This window comes from Nerophis lumbriciformis, linkage group LG20 (assembly GCF_033978685.3).
Source record: "Nerophis lumbriciformis linkage group LG20, RoL_Nlum_v2.1, whole genome shotgun sequence".
Taxonomy (NCBI): Eukaryota; Metazoa; Chordata; class Actinopteri; order Syngnathiformes; family Syngnathidae; genus Nerophis; species Nerophis lumbriciformis.
Window position 1 is genome coordinate 11,611,668 of NC_084567.2, and position 25,833 is coordinate 11,637,500.

Sequence of the window (25,833 nt, forward strand, 5' to 3'; positions counted from 1 at the left end):
GAGCGTGGTGGGAGACTGTACAAGAGGACAGCCCAGATGTTTCTACTCAATTGAGCCAAATGTAATGCTGTCTCTGTTTGATTCCTTGCTTCTTTGTCTGTTTAATAGATGTCATCAGTGTTCGAACCTGACAACTATTAAAAAGGAGAAACGTGTAGTGATAAAAGAGCTAACAGGTAAAAATGTAACAAGAAAAAGTTGCAATGTTCACTAATAACACCAAACTGTTATGCAGGCTGTTTTTTTTTAAAGATGTCATTGCTTCAAAAATAATAATCAAAATCTGTTATGAATTAATTAAGGACTCAATTACATCACCTCAAATATTCCACTTTCTTTTAAAACATTTTTTATTTTGGGGGAAATTATTGCGTATTTTGTGTTTTTGCCAAATAAAAACAAGTTTTCTTTGCGAGATCGGGCCAAAAAATAATACAAATGTATAATCTGCGGATATATCTGAAGTTTTTTTTAAAGAATCAAGTGTTGAAAGTTAAATGAAAAATGAATGACTTATTTTTAATACTTTTATGAGTGGGGCCCTTTTAGATCCCCCAGAATTGTATAAGTATATATATATATAAATGATTCTTTTTTTCTTTTTTTTTTTTATTATTATTTTTTAAATCAATGGTGTTCAGAATGATTTACCTATTTAGGGCTCTGTTTACTTCATATGAAATAACCCACTTAGAAATGCTTTGTGGAGAAATATTGCATATTTGTGTTTTTGCCAAATTGAAAAAACTTTTCTTTGACAAAAAGGGCATAGAACAAACAGAACTTATAATCGACGTATGGATCTGATGTTGGTCTCGAGACTTAAGTATTGAAAGTTAAAAAATAAAAAAGTATGAATTATTTTTAACACTTTTATGAGTGGGGCCCTATTGGACCTTAAAGAATTATAGTGGGATTTTTCTATATAAAATAATTTAAAATCAATGGTGTTATAAATTACTGACCTGTTTAAGGTTCAAATAAATATAATCCACTTTGAACATTTTGGCGGGGAAAATATTATGTTTAAATTGTCCAAAATATTGCATACTTTGTTTTTGCCAAATAAAAAAGGGCAAAACACAACCGAGTTAAAAAAAAAAAACATTAAAAAAAATTAAAACTAAGAATTGAAAGATAGGTCAGAAGTTGATCAAGAGACTTTTTGTACATTGTACCCCATTTGAGGCTTCAATTACTTCACAACAAATATTACACTTCGAAATGTATTGGTTGGAAGGGGGTTTGTTACATATTTCTTACAGTTTTCTTTTATAAAAATGGCATAAAACAAACCCATTTATAAAAACCCATTACATTTTTTTTTTCATTTTTTTATTTTTTTTGTGTCCTGTCCAGCTTCTCAGGCAAATCATATAGTTGATGTAGATGCCCATGTCGGCTGTTCAGATTTACTTTACAAAAGAGAAGTGTAGGATACTTCTCTTGTTGCCTTATTTGTATTTGACTTTATTAAATGTATTTATATTATCATTTAGTGCAGCCGGGCCGGAGCAGGAGGGGATAGAAAGAGAAAAAAAAAGAAGACAGAGGGGGAAATTGTGGGGACAAGAGGGGGATTAGACAGAGAGACAAAAACAACAACAGCAAACAACAACAACAACAACAACAACAACAATAGAGCAACATCAGCAAATATGACATGTACAAATATGATGGTAAAAGTAAAAGCAAATAAGCAGTTAGCGAAAAATAAAAAATAATACAGAAATGACAATGAGCATTATTACACTACAAATGGATCAATACAAATACCAATAGAAATAGCGCTATTGATAATGAACAATACCAATAATTTACCTTTATTATCAACAATACAGTTGTTTAAATGCAACAATACATATACGTAATGATAACTTGAGATACGAAAGAATGCAGAAAAATGGAGGGGGAGAAAGAGAAGCAACCTACATTAACCTTGTAGATTGTTATAGTCTCAATAGGTTTAGCTTTGTCAGTGTGCCATGTGTTACACCCAGTTTACCCTAGGGCAACAACGTTAATATATGTTTGATGAAACGTGATTATGTGCATGAGTGTAAGTATGCATATGTACAGAATGTGTATATGTGTTTGTACAGTGAATGTATATGTACAGAATGTGTATATGTGTTTGTACAGTGAATGTATATGTACAGTATGTGTATGTGTATGTTTGTATATTGAATGTGCGTGTGGATGTACGAACATTAGGTAGGTAAATATGTACTGTATTTGTGTATGTATGTGGGAGCGTAGGTACCTATGTACGTATGTGAGCATATGTGAATTTGCATGTACAATACATTCGACTCCCAGAGTGCGTGGGAGCCAGAGCACGGCCCCATCACCCCCGAGAGCCCAACCCACAAACAGTAGGCATGGTGCCCAGGGAACCAGGGACCACCTCCCCCACGCAGCCAAGCCGGCCAGCGACAGGAACCCCAGAGCCCGACCCACCGTACCGCCCACAAGGGCCAGCAGCAGGCCGCAGACAGACGCACCCGGCAGAGGACAGGGCACGAGAAAAGCAGGGGACAGCCAGACCCCAAGCCAGCGAGAGACCACACCCCACACGGGCAGAAAGGCGAGACGCCCCGCCCGAGGGACCCAGAGACTCCCCGCAACCGGACGGGAAGACCGCCCCCGCCCCACCGGCAACCGGGCCCCCACGAGCCCACCCCCCACCCCCGGAGAGCGCGGCGAGGCCAGCCCCCGGCCACCCCACCCAAATCGGCCGCCGCAGGACCACCCAGGCACAGGGCCACGGGAACCACCCACCCCACCCGCAGGGACCCCAACGATGGAGATGGAACAACCAGCAACCGCCCCGTCGAGCCCCCCCTCTGAGGGAGGGGAAAAATAAAAAAATAATATTAATAAAATATATTTAAAAAATAAATAAATAAATAAAAAATAAAAAAGAATTAAAAGAAGATCACAGACATGCTGACAAACAAGGTCACTACCCCAGCAACTGGCCGACTCGCAACACCTCGGAATACCTTGCAGCACCAAGCTACCACAATAGACGCAGGGACTAGGCCCATAAAAACCCATTAAAAAATAACACTTTATGATCTGAAGTTGTTCTTGGGATTTAATTGTTGAAAGTAAAAAAATATGTGTGACCTATTGTAACACTTTTATGATTGGGGCCCTTTGGATCTCCAAGAATTATAGTCAAATTTTTCTTTTAAAAAAAAACAGCCTGTCATTTCTCAGAAAATAATAAATGGTGTAATTTCGGGCTCAGTTATTTCACATGAAATATTTGCATATTTTCTGTTTTTACCGAATAAAAGTTATATTTGACAAATAGGGCATATAACAAAAAAACAACAACTCATAATCGACGTATCAATTTGGAGTTGATCAACTTAAGCATTAAAAGTAAAAAAAATAAAATATCTAACTTATTTTTAACACTTTTATGAATGGGGCCCTTTTGGATCCCCAATAAATATAGTAGGATTTTTTTTTAAGTCATTGCTAAAAAAAAAAAAAAGAATTAAAATGAATGGTCTTATGAATTATTGACCGATTTAAGGCTCCAATTACTTCACATCAAATAACCCAGTTTGAATTTTTTGGGGGGGGAATATTGCATATTTTGTGTGTTTTTGTGTTAATAATGCAAAGTAATTTTATAGGATTAATTTTGTTACATTTTTTATGACTGACACCCTTCCGAGTTCCTGGGACCAAACTTGAGGGGAGCCCTAAAGGTTAAAACAAATCTAAATATTGTATTGGTTTTGAAAATGAAAAGTACATAAATAATATAGTATAAAAAGTTTGAGTCCCCTGTACTAGACATTACTACTGCTGGTCACATGACCAATAACTGTGGGATTATTGATTGTGTAACAATGTTGTTGCTTCATGAGGTGGAAGCTTGTTTACTAAATGACCTTCACATTCTACAGAGTCTTAAAAGACTTACCCTGAATATATTTAACATTAAAACCCTGCGGACCTTAAAGCCAGTAAAGTAGCGTTAAAGAACCAAAAACGACAAAAATAACACGAAGCAAAGAAAATGTTTTGTATCAAAAATTATAGGTGCACCTGAATGCGTCATCAAACCACGTGACAATGCTCTCCTCTCCAATTGGGTCAGCGGTGGGCGGGAAAACATAAACAGGAAGCGGCGAGAGTCGTTTGTGAAACAGCGCTAATGAACACAAATGGTGCAGGTAATTATATACATCTTATAAGTAGACGTAGCATTGGCTGCTGTGACGCGAGAAATTGGGCCGCCATCTTGAAGTGGTGATGAGCAGCCTAAACTGACAGTTGACAGGTAGAAAAAAAGATGGTGTTCAGCGCTTTCCAGCTCAAATGAGCTTACTGTTGAAAATACGAATCGGGGGATTACTTTTCACTAGTGATGGGTTGATGAGGCGTCATGAAGCGTTTCGACACATTGCAAAACTGTATTGATACTGTGTCGATACTGTGTCACTAAATACTGACATCTGCTGGACATTAAAAATCCCTCCAGGCAACCTATGGACCGACTCAACTGACACTGATTTTATGCCCTAGTACAGGGGTCACCAACCTTTTTGAAACCAAAAACTACTTCTTGGGTACTGATTAATGCGAAGGGCTACCAGTTTGATACACACTTAAATAAATAAATATATTGTCATTTGTAAGTTACACGTAAGTGTGATTTAAACAAGAATAGCTAAATAAATAAATATATATATATATATATATATATAAAAATGGGTATTTGGGTCTGTCATTCCGTCGTACATTTTTTTTCCTTTTACGGAAGGTTTTTTGTAGAGAATAAATGATGAAAAAAACACTTAATTGAACGGTTTAAAAGAGGAGAAAACACGAAAAAATTTAAAATAAAATTTTGAAACATAGTTTATCTTCAATTTCGACTCTTTAAAATTCAAAATTCAACCGACAAAAAGAAGAGAAAAACTAGCTAATTTGAATCTTTTTGAAAAAATAAAAAAAAGAATTTATGGAACATCATTAGTAATTTTTCCTGATTAAGATAAATTTTAGAATTTTGATGACATGTTTTAAATTGGTTAAAATCCAATCTGCACTTTGTTAGAATATTTAACAAATTGGACCAAGCTATATTTCTAACAAAGACAAATCAGTATTTCTTCTAGATTTTCCAGAACAAAAATGTTAAAAGAAATTCAAAATACTTTGAAATAAGATTTAAATTTGATTCTACAGATTTTCTAGATTTGCCAGAATATTTTTTTTTAATTTTAATCATAGTAAGTTTGAAGAAATATTTCACAAATATTCTTCATCGAAAAAACAGAAGCTAAAATATTTATTATTCTTTACAATAAAAAATAAATAAATTTACTTGAACATTGATTTAAATTGTCAGGAAAGAAGAGGAAGAAATTTAAAAGGTAAAAAAAAGGTATATTTGTTTAAAAATCCTAAAATCATTAAGGTTGTATTTCTCTAAAATTGTATTTCTAAAAGTAATAAGAAGTAAAAAATAAATGAATTTATTTAAACAAGTGAAGACCCATCCATCCATCCATTTTCTACCGCTTATTCCAAGTGAAGACCAAGTCTTTAAAATATTTTCAAATTCTATTTGAGTTTTGATTCTTTTAGAATTAAAAATGTCGAGCAAAGCGAGACCAGCTTGCTAGTAAATAAATAAAATTTAAAAAATAGAGGCAGCTCACTGGTAAGTGCTGCTCTTTGAGCTATTTTTAGAACAGGCCAGCGGGCGACTGATCTGGTCCTTACGGGCTACCTGGTGACCGCGGGCACCGCGTTGGTGACCCCTGCCCTAGTATATACAATAATATAAACCAAGTCATTGTATTTCATTTAGGATTATTTCATATCTTCATTTAAATAAAAATATATTTTTATCTTTTTTAGATACAGTCAATAAATAAAGTGAACATGTATCATAACATGGAAATCTAAGAGAACGTGTTGTGGATGATTGTGGACTGGGAATTGTTTTAATTTTATTTTTTTTACACATTTTTATTAAAAAAAAAAAAAAAAAAGTTTTTCCGACGTATTCCATTTTAGACGATTTCTCTTCTTAGTTATTATTTCTCCGGCTGTAGAAAAGACACGCTCACAGGGCACAGAGGAGGCGTCAGTGCGACACAGTTCGCGTATCGGTCACGTGACCAAAACAGCTCATGATCGGTCACGTGACTTTCTAAAAGCGGTACGCGCACCGACACAGGGTTTTGCTCTATGAGCTCGACGCATGCGCCGATGCATCGGTGTTGCCGGACCCATCACTACTTTTCACAAGTAAGATTTAACATTAACGTACTATTGGTTGTATTTTGTGAAAATAATATTACCACAGAGTTGAGAAGGAGCAAAGATCTTCAATAGTACGGAAATCGTAGCCGTTAGCAAACAGAGTATGACCATAATAGAATTGCTTGTCAATTAAATTAATTAGATAAAAAAAAATGTCATACTGTCATTCTCTACAAACCTATGATGGCATGCCTTCAGTGTGCATATTGTATATAGTTCTCTGCAAACCAATGTTGTATTTATTCTTCATTATTTTGTCAGAATGCACCATAGAATGCTTCATTTGTATGTGAAAATCACAAAGAAATCTTCTGGGGGAGGATGACGCCCCTACAGGGGTTTGGTTTACAAACTTTCAGCCCCACCTAAAACAAAATTCCCCAAACGCCACTGATTATGATGTGTTCTCATTTTAGGCAAAGTATAAGACAATACTTTCTTAACAGTATAATTGTAACCAGGAATAAGTCTTCAAATAACAATATTCAAATACTAACATTGTTGGGTAAGACAGAATTTGGTTTTATTCTGAATCCAATGAAACAGATTGGTGGTTTTAGCTGATATAAAGACTTTCAGGTGTTTATATACAAACCCCGTTTCCATATGAGTTGGGAAATTGTGTTAGATGTAAATATAATGATTTGCAAATCCTTTTCGACCCATATTCAATTGAATGCACTACAAAGACAAGATATTTGATGTTCAAACTCATAAACTTAATTTTTTATTTTTTGCTAATAATAATTAACATAGAATTTCATGGCTGCAACACGTGCCAAAGTAGTAGGGAAAGGGCATGTTCACCACTGTGTTACATGGCCTTTCCTTTTAACAACACTCAGTAAACGTTTGGGAACTGAGGAGACACATTTTTTAAGCTTCTCAGGTGGAATTCTTTCCCATTCTTGCTTGATGTACAGCTTAAGTTGTTCAACAGTCCGGGGGTCTCCGTTGTGGTATTTTAGGCTTCATAATGCGCCACACATTTTCAATGGGAGACAGGTCTGGACTACAGGCAGGCCAGTCTAGTACCCGCACTCTTTTACTAAGAAGCCACGTTGATGTAACACGTGGCTTGGCATTGTCTTGCTGAAATAAGCAGGGGCGTCCATGGTAACGTTGCTTGAATGGCAACATATGTTGCTCCAAAACCTGTATGTACCTTTCAGCATTAATGGCGCCTTTACAGATGTGTAAGTTACACATGTGTTGGGCACTAATACACCCCCATACCATCACAGATGCTGGCTTTTCAACTTTGCGCCTATAACAATCGGGATGGTTCTTTTCCTCTTTGGTCCGGAGGACACGACGTCCACAGTTTCCAAAAACAATTTGAAATGTGGACTCGTCAGACCACAGAACACTTTTCCACTTTGTATCAGTCCATCTTAGATGAGCTCAGGCCCAGCAAAGCCAACGGCGTTTCTGGGTGTTGTTGATAAACGGTTTTCGCCTTGCATAGGAGAGTTTTAACTTGCACTTACAGATGTAGCGACCAACTGTAGTTACCGACAGTGGGTTTCTGAAGTGTTCCTGAGCCCATGTGGTGATATCCTTTACACACTGATGTCTCTTGTTGATGCAATACAGCCTGAGGGATCGAAGGTCACGGGCTTAGCTGCTTATGTGCAGTGATTTCTCCAGATTCTCTGAACCCTTTGATGATATTACGGACCGTAGATGGTAAATAATAATAAATGATAAATGGGTTGTACTTGTATAGCGCTTTTCTACCTTCAAGGTACCGGTACTCAAAGCGCTTTGACACTACTTCCACATTTACCCATTCACACACACATTCACACACTGATGGAGGGAGCTGCCATGCAAGGCGCTAACCAGCACCCATCAGGAGCAAGGGTGAAGTGTCTTGCTCAGGACACAACGGACATGACAAGGTTGGTACTAGATGGGGATTGAACCAGGGACCCTCGGGTCGCGCACGGCCACTCTTCCACTGCGCCACGCCGTCCCTGGTGAAATCCCTAAATTCCTTGCAATAGCTGGTTGAGAAAGGTTTTTCTTAAACTGTTCAACAATTTGCTCACACATTTGTTGACAAAGTGGTGACCCTCACCCATCCTTGTTTGTTACTGAGCATTTCATGGAATCTACTTTTATACCCAATCATGGCACCCACCTGTTCCCAATTTGCCTGTTCACCTGTGGGATGTTCCAAATAAGTGTTTGATGAGCATTCCTCAACTTTATCAGTATTTATTGCCACCTTTCCCAACTTCTTTGTCACATGTTGCTGGCATCAAATTCTAAAGTTAATGATTATTTGCAAAAAAAAAAAAATGTTTATCAGTTTGAACATCAAATATGTTGTCTTTGTAGCATATTCAACTGAATATGGGTTGAAAATGATTTGCAAATCATTGTATTCTGTTTATATTTACATCTAACACAATTTCCCAACTCATATGGAAACGGGGTTTGTATGTTTATGTTTAAGTATTTGGCAGACACTTCTTTCCAAAGCGACATACATCAAAAATCCATATAAAACAATCACTGTAAACATTATCATTTAAGGGAAGAATGTAATACAATATATCAATACAAAGTGTCAAGACAGAATAAACTCTCTGCTGCTGCAGCAACAGAGATACAGTCTATAAGATATATAGATATCTAATGTATTCATACATTGTTTATGTAGTATATATGCATGTATATATAACCTAATCATATTGTTTCTTCAACTTAAAAATAGCTGACGTTTTTCCCCCCTTCTCTGGAATTATATTCCCAGTTTTGATCTTGGACGTCTGGTCATTTATAGCATATAAGAATATTCTATTACTGTTAAGCAAACTATGAATAATAAAACACGCCAAAACATGTGTCCTTTATCATAGCTACACGTATGACGGAAAAAAAACGCGTGAAAATCAGTGGTATTCAGTGAAGTAAGATGAATTAAATGCGCTGACAGTTCATTGCTACTGCCAAATGAATTGCACTGAGTGGAGCGGATCACCACTCCAAGATGGCGGCCCCGCGTCTCGTCAGCGGCAGTAGGCAGTAGTGCTCGATGCTGCGTACCCTTAGAAGATGTCTATGCAGGTAATTATCAGTTTGGTGATAACTGTAACGATGACACGGACAAGCTAAAATGGACGAGTGGACTTTTAATAAGTCAGTCACACGCTGAAAAGATGATAGACTTAGACTTAGACAAACTTTAATGATCCACAAGGGAAATTGTTCATTGACGCGAATGAAGGCTGGATCACGTGACAACCTGATGACGCGTTCTGTAAGTCACAGTTTTGTTTCCAGTGTGAAAAACACCCTCACTATCTCACTTCCTCTTTCTGCAAAAGTGAGCTGGATGTCAAATATTTGTTTTTAATTGATCAAATACAATTGTTATTGCACAAAGTTGACAAAATGCTTTTTTTCACCAGTTGCCAATTTGATTAAAAAAATTTAAAAAAAAGTCATTCCAAGCTGTCACTGGTGCTTCCTGACGAAGGACAGGTACTCGTTGACGTCATCCGGGGAGCCCACCACGAAGGGCACCCGCTGATGGATGGCCTGTGGTTGCACCTCCAGGACCCTCTGGGTGCCCGTGGAGGCCAGGCCTCCCGCCTGCTCCACCAGGAAGGCGATGGGATTGCACTCGTACAGCAGCCTCAGCTAGCCAGGAGCAAAAAAGGGTAATTGACAATGATTTGGAGTGCATGAGAAAGCGGAACTAAAAATGTAGCTCTTCGTAACCACATGTTTTTCCATTTTTCTTAGAGTATTTACTGGATGCTTGCACGATATAGACGATATAAATGGTTTACATTTAGCCGACAATAGCGCTTTTAATGATATCGTGATAATGCATGTTGATGACACATTTCAGCCGTGTGCCGCAAATTCGTCAGCAACAAACTAGCAGTTTTGAAGCCAGGCGGCAAATAAACTACGTTTCTTACAAGTAATAGCTATATATTAAAGCTGCAAGCAGCGATGGACGGGACGGACTTTGACGGCACATAAAATCCAAACCGGAGCAGTAATTAAAACTCTTTGGTCAACTTTTAATCAGAAGGGTTCAATATCTCTCCTGTGCTAGTTTGAAGCCGACACGACAAATGCGCTCAGAGGAGATAATGTTTGAAAAAAGGTGACCGGTTTTTACAAAACTTTTGTTTTGAAGGGGAAATTGCAAACTTCCTGTTGATTTTTGCTGGGGGTTGTCAATATATGAAATGTAGGTCTAAGTGAGACCTTCATAGAGGTTTCATGTCTCTAAGACATTCCTACTGGAAGTTACAGGCAGTTTTGTCTGAGTTTTCTTCCTAGGAGCAGTTGTGTCTGTGTTTTCTTCCTAGGGGGCGCTAGAGCGCAATTTTGAGTTTTGGGGTTGGGTTTTTTATTAGATCGCAATTTTTACCAGTCCTGGTGTGTGTGTCAAATATGGTGAGTTTTGAAGCATGTTAAGGGGGTCAAATTACAGCTCAAAGAGGCAAAAGTGACTGTTTTTACTAACTTTTTGTTTTGAAGGGGGAACTGCCAACTTCCTGTTGATTTTTGCTGTAGGATGTAAGTGTATGAAATCTAGGTCTAAGTCAGACCTACATAGAGGTTTTTGTTTCATGTCTCTACGACATTCCTACCGGAAGTTACAAGCAGTTTTGTCTGTGTTTTTTTTCCTAGGGGAGCGTAGAGCGCAATTTTGATTTTTTTTTTTTTTTTTTTTTTTTTTATTAGATGGCAATTTTCGCCAGTCCTAATGTGTGTGTCAAATATGGTGAGTTTTGAAGCATGTTAAGGGGGTCAAATTACAGCTCAAAGAGGCAAAAGTGACTGTTTTTACTAACTTTTTGTTTTGAAGGGGGAATTGCCAACTTCCTGTTGATTTTTGCTGAAGGATGTTAAAGTATGAAATCTAGGTCTAAGTCAGACCTACATAGAGGTTTTTGTTTCATGTCTCTACGACATTCCTACTGGAAGTTACAAGCAGTTTTGTCTGTGTTTTTTTCCTTGGGGGCGCTAGAGCGCAATTTTGAGTTTTTTTAATTTTTTAATTTTTTTTTATTAGATGGCAATTTTCGCCAGTCCTGATGTGTGTGTCAAATATGGTGAGTTTTGAAGCATGTTAAGGGGGTCAAATTACAGCTCAAAGAGGCGGCGCAATAATAATAATAAAACCTTACAATTACAATAGGGTCCTCTGTCCCAAAGGGACATTGCGGTCCCTAATTAGGCTTGCGCAATATAGACCATACAAATCAGACCTGGGCAAATTAACACATGCAGCCCGTTAAGCTTTTCAATCTGGCCCGCCGGATATCCATCCATCCATTTTCTACCGCTTGTCCCTCTTGTGGTTGCGGGGGGTGCTGGAGCCTATCTCAGGTGCATTACAAACTAACGTCCCTTCACAGTACGAAGCCACTTGTATTGTAATCTTCCCCTCCGAGGCGGCAAACACACTACGTTTCTTACAAGTATCATTATCCCTGGAGGACGAGGAATAGCTAAACATGCTACACTACTCGCCGTAGGAGGACATGCTAATTGCTAAAGCTCTTGGATGTAAACAGAGGTGGACAGATCAATACAATTATCGATATAATGTCAATATATGGCCGAGACTACAGTGGTTACCTTTTAGGCCATATCGCCCATCTTTATATTGTTATTTTAATAAACATAATAATTTTAAGTGACATCGCCAACTAGTGGCCTGGCATGCATATGCAGCGTTTCTGACAAAGGTCCTGTTTTCACGAGGTTGCTTGCAGCATCAGACGGACGGCTAATAACAATGTTTGTGAAATCCACTGATATTATTGTTAGAATAATTGTATCGAAGTTATCACAAAACTTTGTGTTACTTTGAGTTCAGCTCGCCCGGCAGGAAGACAAAAGCTGTCTTTGAACCTACCAAGCAGAAGGCCTGTAAAACTCCACATGAAGGTGTTCTGTTTCTTTCATGTATTGTAATCAACAGAAAAATATTTTCTTGACCCAAGAACAACAAAGCGAAGAGGAAGCAGGACCAGACTCTCCTCCAGGGACTTCGTCTTTGAACTCTTTTACGACCTTTTCTGTGAACTGTTTACGACCTTTTCTTTGAACTGTTCTGTAACCAAAGGCGATGGCTGTTTACGACCCCTGTCCCTTTAGAAACAGCTGTTGCCATGTAGTCAGGGAAAGTCCAAATAAAAGAGGAGGCGTACAATCTTTCGCCAGAGCGTGATGGAGACTGTACAGCCCAGACGCGCTCTCCTCTATTGAGCTAAATTTAATTCTGTCTATGTTTAATTCCTTGCTTCTTTGTCTGTTTAATAGATGTCATCAGTGTTTGAACCTGACAACTATCCATCCATCCATCCATTTTGTACCGCTTGTCCCTCTCATTTGGTGCTAAATTAACCAAAACCTTATGAAACGTTCTTAAACAAAATACTGTTTGCTGTCATTTGCCATGTTAGTGAAGGGAGCGAGAGCATACCTGCCAACATTTGCATTTCAATATATGAGAAATGTCTCAGGAAAAATAAGTTGTTTTTGTTTTTCAACACAAATCAAAGCTAAATCAGTTAAAAACAAAAAAAGACATGGGCTCTTGTGTTGCTGGTTAGTGTCATAACCACTGGGTTAAGGATTGCGTTGATCAATCAAATAATTTGATTAGAAAAAAGCTTAGATTTATATTCTATTGCTTTGATTAATGAGTGTAAACAATACACATTTATAAAATCCAGACTGCATAAAAGAAGGTAAAACAAGTTGAACGGAAGGCAATAGAAGTTAATTAAAGGTAAAAGAAGGGGGAAAGGGTAAATAGAAGGTAAAATAAGTAAACAAAAGGTAATTAAAGCTGCAAGCAGCGATGGACGGGACCAAGTATTTATGGAAGTGGCTGAGGAGAGGGAAGTCTGGGCTTTCCTGATTGGGCTGCTGCCCCCGCGACCCAAGCCCGGATAAGCGGTAGGAGATGGATGGATGGATTATTACACAGAGAAAAAGTTGTATACACATGTATTATACATCAGTCTCTTAGATTCGTTATAAACTCTTTCAGGGTTCAATCTCTCTCCTGTGCTTATTTGAAGCCGACACGACAAACGGCCCCTGCGATGAGGTGGGGTCTTGTCCAGGGTGTACCCCGCCTTCCGCCCGATTGTAGCTGAGATGGGCTCCAGCGACCCCAAAGGGAATAAGCGGTTGAAAATGGATGGATGGATGGACGACAAACGGCCTCAGAGGAGATGTTTGAAAAAAGGCAAGTTTTTTTTAGCCATCTTTTGTATTGAAGGGGGAATTGCAAACTTCCTGTTGATTTTAGCTGGGGGTTGTCAGTGTATGAAATATAGGTCTAAGTGAGACCTACATAGAGGTTTTTGTTTCATGTGTCTCTGACATTCCTACTGGGAGTTAGAGGCAGTTTTGTCTGAGCAGGGTGCAGCCATCTTGAGACGGCAGCAGCGCAGCAGCAGCAGTGCCGCAGTTCTTTGAGGGCTCATAAAATCCAAACCGGAGCAGTAATTAAAACTCTTTCATCAACTTTTAATCAGAAGGGTTCAATCTCTCTCCTGTGCTTATTTGAAGCCGACACGACAAACGCGCTCAGAGGAGATAATGTTTGAAAAAAGGTGACTGTTTTTACACAACTTTTGTTTTGAAGGGGGAATTGCAAACTTCCTGTTGATTTTTGCTAGGGGTTGTCAGTGTATGAAATATAGGTCTAAGTGAGACCTACATAGAGGTTTTTGTTTCATGTGTCTACGACATTCCTACTGGGAGTTAGAGGCAGTTCTGTCTGTGTTTTCTTCCTAGGGGGCGCTAGAGCGCAATTTTGAGTTTTGGGGTTTGGTTTTTTTGATTAGATCGCAATTTTCGCCAGTCCTGATGTGTGTGTCCAATTTGGTGAGTTTTGAAGCATGTTAAGGGGGTCAAATTACAGCTCAAAGGGGCAGCGGTATAATAATAATAATAAAACGCTAGAAATTCAATAGGGTCCTCTGTCCCAAAGGGACATCGGTCCCTAAATAAGGTAAATGTAAGGTGAAAGAAGGAACATAGAAGGTAAAAGAGGAAATAAGAGGTAAAGAAGGTTAAAAAAGGTAAATAGAGGGTAAAACAAGGTAAATAGAGAGCTAATAGAAGGTGAATAAAAGTGAAAGTTAGTAAATAAAAGGGTGAAATAAGGTTATTAAAAGATAAAATAATGGAAATGAAAGGTAAATAAAAGGTGAAAGAAGATAAATAAAATAAGATACATGAGAGACGAAATAAGGTAAATAGAAGGTAATAGAAGAAAAATAAAAGGTAATATGAAAAGATAAAAGAAGATAAACAAAAGGTAGAGAAGATAAATAAAAGGTAAAAAAAGATAAATAGAAGGTAAAAGCAGTTAATAAATAGTAAAATAAAGTAAACAAAAGGTATTAGGAAAAAAATAAAAGGTAAAATTTGGTAATTAAAAGGTAAAATAAGATCAATAGAAGGTAAAAGTAGTGCAAAGTAAAAGAAGGTAATTAAAAGGTAATAGACGGAATGTAGAGGGTAAAATAGGTTAAATAGAAGATAAATAAGGGATAAAAAAGGTAAATAAGTTAAATAGAAGAAGAAAGAATGTGAAAAAAGAATATAGAAGGTAAAAGACGAAAGAAAGTCAATAGAAAGTAAAATAAGGTATACATAAAAGATTAAATACGTTAACTAGAAGATAATAAAAAGCTAAGTAGAAGGTAAAATAGGTTATATAGAAGGTGAATAAAAAGTAAAAAAGGAATATAAAAGGTAAAACAAGAAGATCATAGAAGGTAAACCAAAGGTAATGAGGGTTATGGTAAGTACAAAAATATTTTGTTTATTTCAATTATTGTCCTTAAAATACACATTGATCCTATCTAATCGATAGATTACTCGATGACTAAAATAATCGATAGCTGCAACCCTATACTGGGCTAAGTGTGTATTTTTTTTTATTCCTTATGACAAAATGAGTTGAAATTTGTTACTAATACGTTGGAAATATCTTGCTAGGATTCTTATCATAATAAGAATTTTATGAAGAACTTTTGCGATTTTTTTCCAGCTCGGGCACTTGCCCCCAAAATGTCTGCATGTGCCTGAAGCCAGTTAGTGAGGGCAGCGTTTCCAACTGAAAAACCAGATCAATACTGTTGTACGCCAACCTGAAAAGTGCGTTTGAAAGCAAGTCTGAACACATCCTTTATGTGGTGATGACTTGTCTAAGTTCCATAGTTTCACTTCTTCTTCTGTTTCTCTTTCTGTCTTACAGATAGCGCTGGTGTGTCACTAATGACCCGCTAGAAAGTAAAACTCTTCCTCAGAGTCCACCTGGCTGCAACGTTCTGAAGTCTCAACAGACTGGCAGTAGGTGACGGGGGGTTTTCCGTTGAATATTTAGAAAGTTGTGTATTTTTCTCCAAAAATAAGAACTGTATTTTTAAATAAGTACAATCAGTACACATGCAAGGTGGCCTCATCACCTTTCCTTCCGGGCTCTTCTCATTGGCCGGGTACAGGAAGATGCCCCCGTAAGTGATGGTGCGGTGGACGTCGGACACCATGGAGCCCACGTAGCGAGCGCCGTACGGGGAGCTGCCGTCCTGCAGGAAGGTACAAGTTATAGGAAAACGTGGGAATATTTAAGCACACTGACCCTATAAGAGCTCTGTAGGAAAAGTAATAATATGATATTCGAAAATTAAATACATTAAAAAAAACAATCTAAACTAAAAATCATAAAATCACACAGTAAATAATGTTTTCAAATACACCCTGAAATATAATGACAATAATATAATCAAAAGGTTCAGAGAATCTGGAGAAATCACTGCATTTAAGCGGCAAGGCCCGAAAACCACCATTGAATGCCCGTGACCTTTGATCCCTCAGGCGGTACTGCATCAAAAACCGACATGAGTGTGTAAAGGACATCACCACACGGGCTCAGGAACACTTTAGAAAACCACTGTCAGTAACTGCAGTTCGTCGCTACATCTGTAAGTGCAAGATAAAACTCCATTAAGCCAAGCGAAAGCAGTTTATCAACAACACCTAGAAACTCAGCTGGCTTCGCCTGGGCCCGAGCTCATCTAAGATGGACTGATGCAAAGTGGGAAAGTGTTCTGTGGTCTGACAAATTGTTTTTGGAAACTGTGGACGTCGTGTCATCAACAAGCAACATCAGTGTGTAAAGGATATCACCAAATGGGCTCAGGAAGACTTCAGAAACCCACTGTCAGTAACGACAGTTGGTCGCTACATCTGTAAGTGCAAGTTAAAACTCTCCTATGCAAGGCAAAAAACGTTTATCAACAACACCCAGAAACGCCGTCGGCTTCGCTGGGCCTGATCTCATCTAAGATGGACTGATACAAAGTGGAAAAGTGTTCTGTGGTCTGACGAGTCCACATTTCAAATTGTTGTTGGAAACTGTGGACGTCGTGTCCTCCGGACCAAAGAGGAAAAGAACCATCCGGACTGTTATAGGCGCAAAGTTGAAAAGCCGGCATCTGTGATGGTATGGGGGTGTATTAGTGCCCAAGACATGGGTAACTTACACATCTGTGAAGGCACCTTTAATGCTGAAAGGTACATACAGGTTTTGGAGCAACGTATGTTGCTATCCAAGCAACGTTATCATGGACGCCCCTGTTTATTTCAGCAAGACAATGCCAAGCCACGTGTTACAACAGCGTGGCTTCATAATTAAAGAGTGCGGGTACTAGACTGGCCTGCCTGTAGTCCAGACCTATCTCCCATTAAAAATGTGTGGCACATTATGAAGCCTAAAATACCACAACGGAGACCCCCGGACTGTTGAACAACTTAAGCTGTACATCAAGCAAGAATGGGAAAGAATTCCACCTGAAAAGCTTCAAAAATGTGTCTCCTCAGTTCCCAAACGTTTACTGAGTGTTGTTAAAAGGAAAGGCCATGTAACACAGTGGTAAAAATGCCCCTGTGCCAACTTTTTTGCAATGAGTTGCTGCCATTAAATTCTAAGTTAATGATTATTTGCAAAAAAAATTAAGTTTCTCAGTTCGAACATTAAATATCTTGTCTTTGCAGTCTATTCAATTGAATATAAGTTGAAAATGATTAGCAAATCATTGTATTCTGTTTTTATTTACCATTTAAGCAACATGCCAACTTCACTGGTTTTGTATTATATCGGATTACTATATAAAGTGTATAGATAGATGAATTTATATAGAAGAATATAATAATAGGAGTCTTGTTCACGAGTAAGGGAAGAATAGAACGCAAGATTGGTGCAGCGTCGACAGTGATGCAGTCACTGTATCGGTCTGTTGTGGTGAAGAAGGAGCTGAGCCAGAAGGCGAAGCTCTCGATTTACCGGTCAGTCTACGTTCCTACTTAGGTCGCGAATACAAGCGGCAGAAATGAGTCTCCTCCGCAGGATGTCTGGGATCCCCCTCAGAGATAGGGTGAGGAGCTCGGTCATCCAGGAGAGACTCAGAGTAGAGCCGCTGCTCCTTCACGTCGAGAGGAGCCAGCTGAGATGGCTCGGGCGTCTACTATGGATGCCTCCTGAACGACTCCCTGGTGAGGTGTTTTGGGCATGTTCGGCTGGGAGGAGGCCTCGGGGCAGACCGAGGACACGTTGGAGGGACTATGTCTCACAGCTGGCCTGGGAACGCCTCGGTGTCCCCCCCTGTGGAACTAGCGGATGTGGCCGGAGACAGGGAAGTCTGGGCATCTCTTCTTAGGCTGCTGCCCCCGCAACCTGGACTCTGATAAGCGGCGGACAATCAATGGATGTATGGATGGATGAATATAATAATACAAAAATATTACTAAAAAAAAAAATGCAATAATCTGTGATGAGGTGGCGCCTTTCACCCGATTGCAGCTGGGATAGGCTCCAGCCAAGCGGTAGGAAATGTATGTATGGATATTCAATAATTTTTTACCCCAAAAAATATGTTAAAGTCTATTGGGAAAAACTGTAAATTAAACCAAAATGATCTAATGATACTATGAACTTATTTCAATATTTTGAAAGAAAGAAAACTAGAGGAAAAAACCCATAAATTATAAAAATTAAATAAAAAAAATTCAAAAAGAGTGCAAAAATGATATAAATCGAAATAAAATATAGTTAAAATTTGTTTTGATAAGCGCTAATATTTTGAGTACCTTACTGTAAAATGGGGTTAACAAATTATTAACAAGCACTTATTGGATAGCATAGGTGTGCCTAATGAAGCGTCCAGTGTGTGTGTCAATGTCAAAATAAGTCCAAAAAAGGTCCTGCGTGTGTTAACGCCTCCATTATACCACATCTGCTTTTTTTTTAAAAAAATTTTAATGCATGAATGCATTTGTGAGCCTCTTATGTTTCCATGACACGACATTAAAAATGTTACGAACGCCGTGAGGGAGGAGGAAGTAGCCGATCATATTGAGGCAAAGCTGCTGAGAACAAATCCAAACAACAAACCGGTCAAAGTCCACCGTCAAGGCCTGGTAAACAAACCCCCTGGCCCCAAAAAGCAAAACAGAGCAGTCAGTAAAGAACACCCCCAGACTACTATTAGATTGTTGTGCATCGTATCCTAATAATGAGTGTGAAATAAGACTGCAAGGTAACTTTAGAAGTGTGATAAGTTTGTGATACTACTGCACTGAGCTGCCACGTGTGACGCAGAGTCATGTGCTGCCTGAGTCACGTCGCAGGCATCATACGGGAAGACTCAACTTGTGTTCTGTTTCCTGAAAGGCACTGGCATTGTGCAACGTACAGTAGATTTTTTTAAAAAGACACACACGCACCCTGTGGGCCAACTTTGGATGAATGAGCCAATGGAAAAAGTGCTAATGCCAGTAGTTAAGTCCACATAAAAAAACATCGGCATTAAAGTTAAAAATCTGCCTGGTTATTTATGAAATATCTTTACGTTTATTGGCAATTAATACAATTTATACTGATAATAAAGTAAATTGCATACCTTTTTAAACTTTAATAGTATCCAATATTGCAACATATTACAGTATATTATCATACTTTCCAAAAAATGTTGGTCTAAATAAAAATAAATACTTAAATATCTGCTTGACTTATGATTTTACAGCAAACTACCCATCAAATCAATAAAAATGATAATACATTTTACAGTGTTCTTTACAGCATATTACTGTAAATAAAAAAAAAAACGACCTTTTTTTAATTAAAATGCTGTTGACTGAGCTGCCATATTTTTACTGTCAAATCTTGTTTTTAACGGTGTATAGTAATAAACCGTGTATAGTAATACACCGTTAAAAACAAGATTTTACAGTAAAAATATGGCAGCTCAGTCAACAGAATTTGAATTTAAAAAAAGGTAGTTTTTTTCAATTGACAGTAATATGCTGTAAAGAACACCGTAAAATGTATTATCATTTTTATTAATTTGATGGGTAAATGGGAAAAAAAAACGGTACATTTGTTTTTACGGTAGGAAAAACTGGCAGCTAAGTTGCCAGAATAAAAAAAAAAAGAACTTGTACTGTTTTTCCATTCACAATATAATGTTGTAAAAACCAATTTAACAGTAAAATTCTGGCAACTAGGCTGCCAGCTTTTTCCGTAACCCCACCTTCCCCGCCCCCGCCCCCAAAAAAACGGTACTTTTTTCCATTTACCATAAAAAGTTGTAAAACAAAAAAAAACACTATTTTACAGTAAAATTTTGTAAAAAAAAAAAAATAGTTTTTACTGTAAAATTGACAGTCTACTTAAAACAATTTATATAATTAATAAAGAAATCCCGGGCAGCACGGTGGAAGAGGGGTTGGTGCATCTGCCTCACAATACGAAGGTCCTGAGTAGTCTGGGGTTCAATCCCGGGCTCGGGATCTTTCTGTGTGGAGTTTGCATGTTCTCCACGTGACTGCGTGGGTTCCCTCCGGGTACTCCGGCTTCCTCCCACCTCCAAATACATGCACCTGGGGATAGGTTGATTGGCAACACTAAATTGGCCCTAGTGTGTGGATGTGAGTGTGAATGTTGTCTGTCTATCTGTGTTGGCCCTGCGATGAGGTGGCGACTTGTCCAGGGTGTACCCCGCCTTCCGCCCGATTGTAGCTGAGATAGGCTCCGGCGCCCCCCGCGACCCCAAAGGGAATAAGCGGTAGAAAATGGATGGATGGATAAATAAAAATAAATACTTAAATATCTGCTTGACTTATGATTTTACAGCAAACTACCCATCAAATTAATAAAAATGATAATACATTTTACGATGTTCTTTACAGCATATTACTGTAAATTCAAAAAAAAAAAAAAAAAATTTTTTTTTTTTAATTAAAATTCTGTTGACTGAGCTGCCATATTTTTACTAAAAAATCTTGTTTTTAATGGTGTATTACTGTAAATGAAAAAAAAAAACGCTACATTTGTTTTTACGGTTGAAAAACTGACAGCTAAGTAGCCAGAATTAAAAAAAAAGAACTTGTACTGTTTTTCCATTCACAATATAATGTTGTAAAAAACAATTTAACAGTAAAATTCTGGCAACTAGGCTGCCAGCTTTTTCCGTAACCCCCCCAGCCCCCCGCCCCCCAAAAAACTGTACTTTTTTCCATTTACCGTAAAAAGTTGTAAAACAAAAAAAACACTATTTTACAGTAACATTTTGTAAAAAATATATAGTTTTTACTGTAAAATCGACAGTCTACTTAAAACAATTTATATAATTAATAATGAAATCCCTGCGATGAGGTGGCGACTTGTCCAGGGTGTATACCCCGCCTACCGCCCGAATGCAGCTGGGATAGGCTCCAGCACCCCCCGTCACCCCGAAAGGGACAAGCGGTAGGAAATGGATGGATATCAAAAAAGTAAGAGTGTTTTGAGATAAGAGCTGTGTCTTGACTAATTGTCATGCTTTAAGTTGCTCTCAAACATTTGAATTCCAAGCATTAGTTGGGGTAGCCAACCCCCCAAAAATCCGACCAAAAACATCGGACTTTACTCGCTAGCATGGACATAACTTTGTTTTTCCAAGCATGGGGAAAACAATGAGTGTGAAAGACAGTGCTGAGCAGAAGAAGTGGATGCTATTCATTGAATTAAAGACATAAATCATCGACAACATGGTGGCACAATTTGAGTGTACTGTAAAGTTAAAGTTAAAAAACTAAAGTTAAAGTAACAATGATTGTCACACACACACGAGGTGTGGCAAAATTATTCTCTGCATTTGACCCATCAGCCTTGATCACCCGCTGGGAGGTGAGGGGAGCAGTGAGCAGCAGCAGTGGCCGCGCCCGGGAATCATTTTTGGTGATTTAACCCCCAATTCCAACCCTTGATGCTGAGTGCCAAGCAGGGAGGTAATGGGTCCCATTGTTATAGTCTTTGGTATGACTTGGCCGGGGTTTGAACTCACAACCTACCGATCTCAGGGCGGACACTCCAACCACTAGGCCGCTGTGTAGGTTAAACTGTAGCGCTGCTAGTCTGCAACGTACTGAAGCAGAATGTGTCGATAACGCCAGTCAATATTTATTTATTTATTTATACAGTACAGGCCAAAAGTTTGGACTCACCTTCTCATTCAATGCATTTTATTTATTTTCATGACTATTTACATTGTAGATTGCCACATCAAAACTATGAATGAACACATGTGGAGTTATGTACTGAACCAAAAAAAAGGTGAAATAACTGAAAACATGTTTTATATTCTAGTTTCTCCAAAATAGCCACCCTTTGCTCTGATTACTGTTTTTGCACATTCTTGGCATTCTCTCGGTGAGCTTCAAGAGGTAGTCACCTTTAGTGTTTTCACTTCACAGGTGTCATAGTTTTGATGCCTTCAGTGACAATCTACAATGTAAATAGTCATGAAAATAAAGAAAACGCGTTGAAATGAGAAGGTGTGTCCAAACTTCTGGCCTGTGCTGTATATCCAAGAAATATAGAGAAGCCGCTGATGGTGTGTTTGACGAACCCCTCACCAATAACACTTAATTATTACATGACTTCTTACAACTACTTCAGTCGTTTGTGCTACATTCTATCGTATTGTTTTTCATACAATATTTCGCATCTTAAAGTACTTTTCCCTTGTAAAAGGCATGATTCGTGTTGAAATTGTTCTTTTTTCGAGGTGGCTAAGCACCGATTAAATTCATTTCAGTGGGAGATGTTGATTTGAGATACGAGTAGAGATGTTTGATAATATCGGACTGTCGATATTATCGGCCGATAAATGCTTTAAAATGTAATATCGGAAATTATCGGTATCGGTTTCAAAAAGTAAAATTTATGACTTTTTAAAACGGACGTAGGGAGAAGTACAGAGCGCCAATAAACCTTAAAGGCACTGCCTTTGCGTGCCGGCCCAATCACATAACATCTACGGCTTTTCACACACACAAGTGAATGCAAGGCATACTTGGTCAACAGCCATACAGATCACACTGAGGGTGGCCGTATAAACAACTTTAACACTGTTACAAATATGCGCCACACTGTGAACCCACACCAAACAAGAATGACAAACACATTTCGGGAGAACATCCGCACCGTAACACAACATCAACACAACAGAACAAATACCCAGAACCCCTTGCAGCACTAACTCTTCCGGGACCCCCCCCCCCCAACCCCGCCCACCTCAACCTCCTCATGCGTTCTCAGGGAGAGCATGTCCCAAATTCCAAGCTGCTGTTTTGAGGCATGTTAAAAAATATAATGCACTTTGTGACTTCAATAATAAATATGGCAGTGCCATGTTGGCATTTTTTTCCCATAACTTGAGTTGATTTATTTTGGAAAACCTTGTTACATTGTTTAAAATTAGGCATAATAATGTGTTAATTCCACGACTGTATATATCGGTATCGGTTGATATCGGAATCGGTAATAAAGAGTTGGACAAAATCGGAATATCGGATATCGGCAAAAAAGCCATTATCGGACATCTCTAGATACGAGTGTTTTGAGTTAAGAGCGCCAACTAAGCTTGTAAATTGAGGTGCTACTGTACTAAATTAATCAGTATAAATTAGAGATGTCCGATAATATCGGCCTGCTGATATTACCGGCTGATAAATGCTTTAAAATGTAATATCGGAAATTATCGGAATCGTTTTTTTTTATTTTTTATTAAATCAACATAAAAAACACAAGATACACTTACAATTAGTGCACCAACCCAAAACCCCCCATTTACACTCATTCACACAAAAGGGTTGTTTCTTTCTATTATTAATATTCTGGTTCCTACATTATATATCAATATATATTTTTTTCATTTTTTTCATTTTAATTTTTTTTTTTTAATTATCTCCTTCATTGATGTGCATCTTTGATCGATAGACAATTATACCACAATTATTCAATTATACATTTACACACCAATGCCTGAGAAGGAGCAGGATGAAGAAAAATCTTATATTTTCCTGCCCCTTTCAACATAATACGTAGTCTTACTTAATGATATCATATAAACCAACAATTACATCCAAATATAACGAAAACAAACAAAAAAACACAACAAGTGCAAAACTTCATGAAGTACAAACCGAACAAAAAAAACAAAAGTAATATGCACCTCACGGGATGATACAAAACAAATACAAAACTGGGCAAAAAATAAGTAAAATAATAAATATAAAGCAAAATGTAAACACTTATGGCTGTCCATATGATCTTATTGTTCTGTCTTTATATCTTTTTTTCAATTGGAATATATTTTTACAATCTTTTATCTCATTGTAAAGAGATATCAATACAGTCTGCAAGGGATACAGTCCGTAAGCACACATGATTGTGCGTGCTGCTGGTCCACTAATAGTACTAAACTTTAACAGTTAATTTTACTCATTTTCATTAATTTCTAGTTTCTATGTAACTGTTTTTATATTGTTTTGCTTTCTTTTTTATTCAAGAAAATGTTTTTAATTTATTTATCTTATTTTATTTTATTAATATTTAAAAAAAGGACCTTATCTTCACCATACCTGGTTGTCCAAATTAGGCATAATAATGTGTTGATTCCACGACTGTATATATCAGTATCGGTTGATATCGGTATCGGTAATTAAAGAGTTGGACAATATCGGATATCGGCAAAAAGCCATTATCGGACATCCCTAGTATAAATACAAACACATAAAGACAAAAATAGGCTTATAATGATAACATCCACTTGACAGAGTCCTTGGGGCCGCAAACAGAACGTGGGTGTATGTAGGCCAGACTAATGTTAAGCAATTAACCCTAAAAACAACAACACTATACTGATGTATTATCTACATGCTTTCATCAAATCCCCTGCTTTGCATTAATATTAAAAAAAAGGAAGTAGCGGCTCCATTTTTCAGCGTTTCATTGCAATCGTGATGACGCTGAAAAAATTGCTTGTCTTCATTTTTTTGCCCCGGCGCATATTTCATCACGTAGGAGCATGTGACCGGGTCTTATGCCGCGTCACGCATGGCCAACGGTGATAGCGTGGACGACAAAGTGCTGAGTGTGCACTGTCTGAGGAAGAGGATGTTTGTTTGGCTGTGGACCAGCGGTCAGTGGGACTGTGCCTCTCCACCCCACATCCCTTCTGTGCCACCCACTGACTGCCAGTCACATGTTTGACCTGCTGACGTTCTCACACACATGCTGTAAACGCTTCAATAATGGCCGCCGTTCCTACATAGGCTACCTAAGAAAAACAGTTAGCGTGAGTCTTAATAACGAATGGCGCCTGGACTGGCGTTCACCTCAGGGTGCTTCTTGTGCCGGATGTAGTCGTTGACGGAGGCGTGGAAGTACTTGGCGTAGCCCTCGTTCAAGCTGTAGATCTTTCCTCGGGGCTTGATCCTGACGTTCTTCTCGGTCAGGATGAACTCTCCGATTGCCTAGGGGAGGAGGATCGTTCAAATGTATATTGTCAGGTTCAAACACTGATGACATCTATTAAACAAGACAAGAAGCAAAGAATCAAACAGAGACAGAATTCAATTTGGCTCAGTAAGGAGAAACGTGTACATCTGTACCCTTGTACAGTGTCATTACGCTCTGCCGAAAGATTGTACGCCTCCTCTTTTATTTGGACTTTCCCTGATTACATGGCAACGGCTGTTTCTAAGGGGCGGGGGTCGTAAACAGCCATCGCCTTTGATTAAAACAGTTCAAAGAAAAGGGCGTAAAACAGTTCAAAGAACAGGTCCCTGGAGGGGAGTCGGGTCCTGCTTCCTCTTCGCTTTGTAGTTCTCGGGTCAAAACAATATATTTCTGTTGATTACAATAGATGAAAGAAACAGAACACCTTCATGTTGCTTCCCATCCTACACAGTGGAGTTTTACAAGCCTTCTGCTTGGTAGGATTAAAGACAGCTTTTGTCTGCTCGGGAACTCATTGAAACACAAAGTTTTATGATAACTTAGATACCATTATTCTGATATATATATATATATATATATATATATATATATATATATATATATATATATATATATATATATATATACACACACACTATATTGACAAATGTATTTGGCCACCCATCCAAATGATC

The 25,833-nt window shown here is 38.2% G+C and overlaps 1 protein-coding gene across 1 annotated transcript in view; it reads right to left on the reverse strand.

Annotated features, from left to right (window-relative positions):
• Positions 1-9,520: 9,520 nt before the first annotated feature.
• fbp2 (fructose-1,6-bisphosphatase 2) overlaps positions 9,521-25,833 on the reverse strand; it is a 33,815-nt gene continuing 17,502 nt past the window's right edge. Inside the window, exons 5-7 of the mRNA XM_061981009.1 lie at positions 25,036-25,173; positions 15,783-15,902; positions 9,521-9,957 (exon numbers count right to left, since the gene is read on the reverse strand). Of these exons, the coding sequence (XP_061836993.1) occupies positions 9,772-9,957; positions 15,783-15,902; positions 25,036-25,173 (444 nt within the window). The 3' untranslated portion in view covers positions 9,521-9,771. The remainder of the gene's footprint in view (positions 9,958-15,782; positions 15,903-25,035; positions 25,174-25,833) is intronic.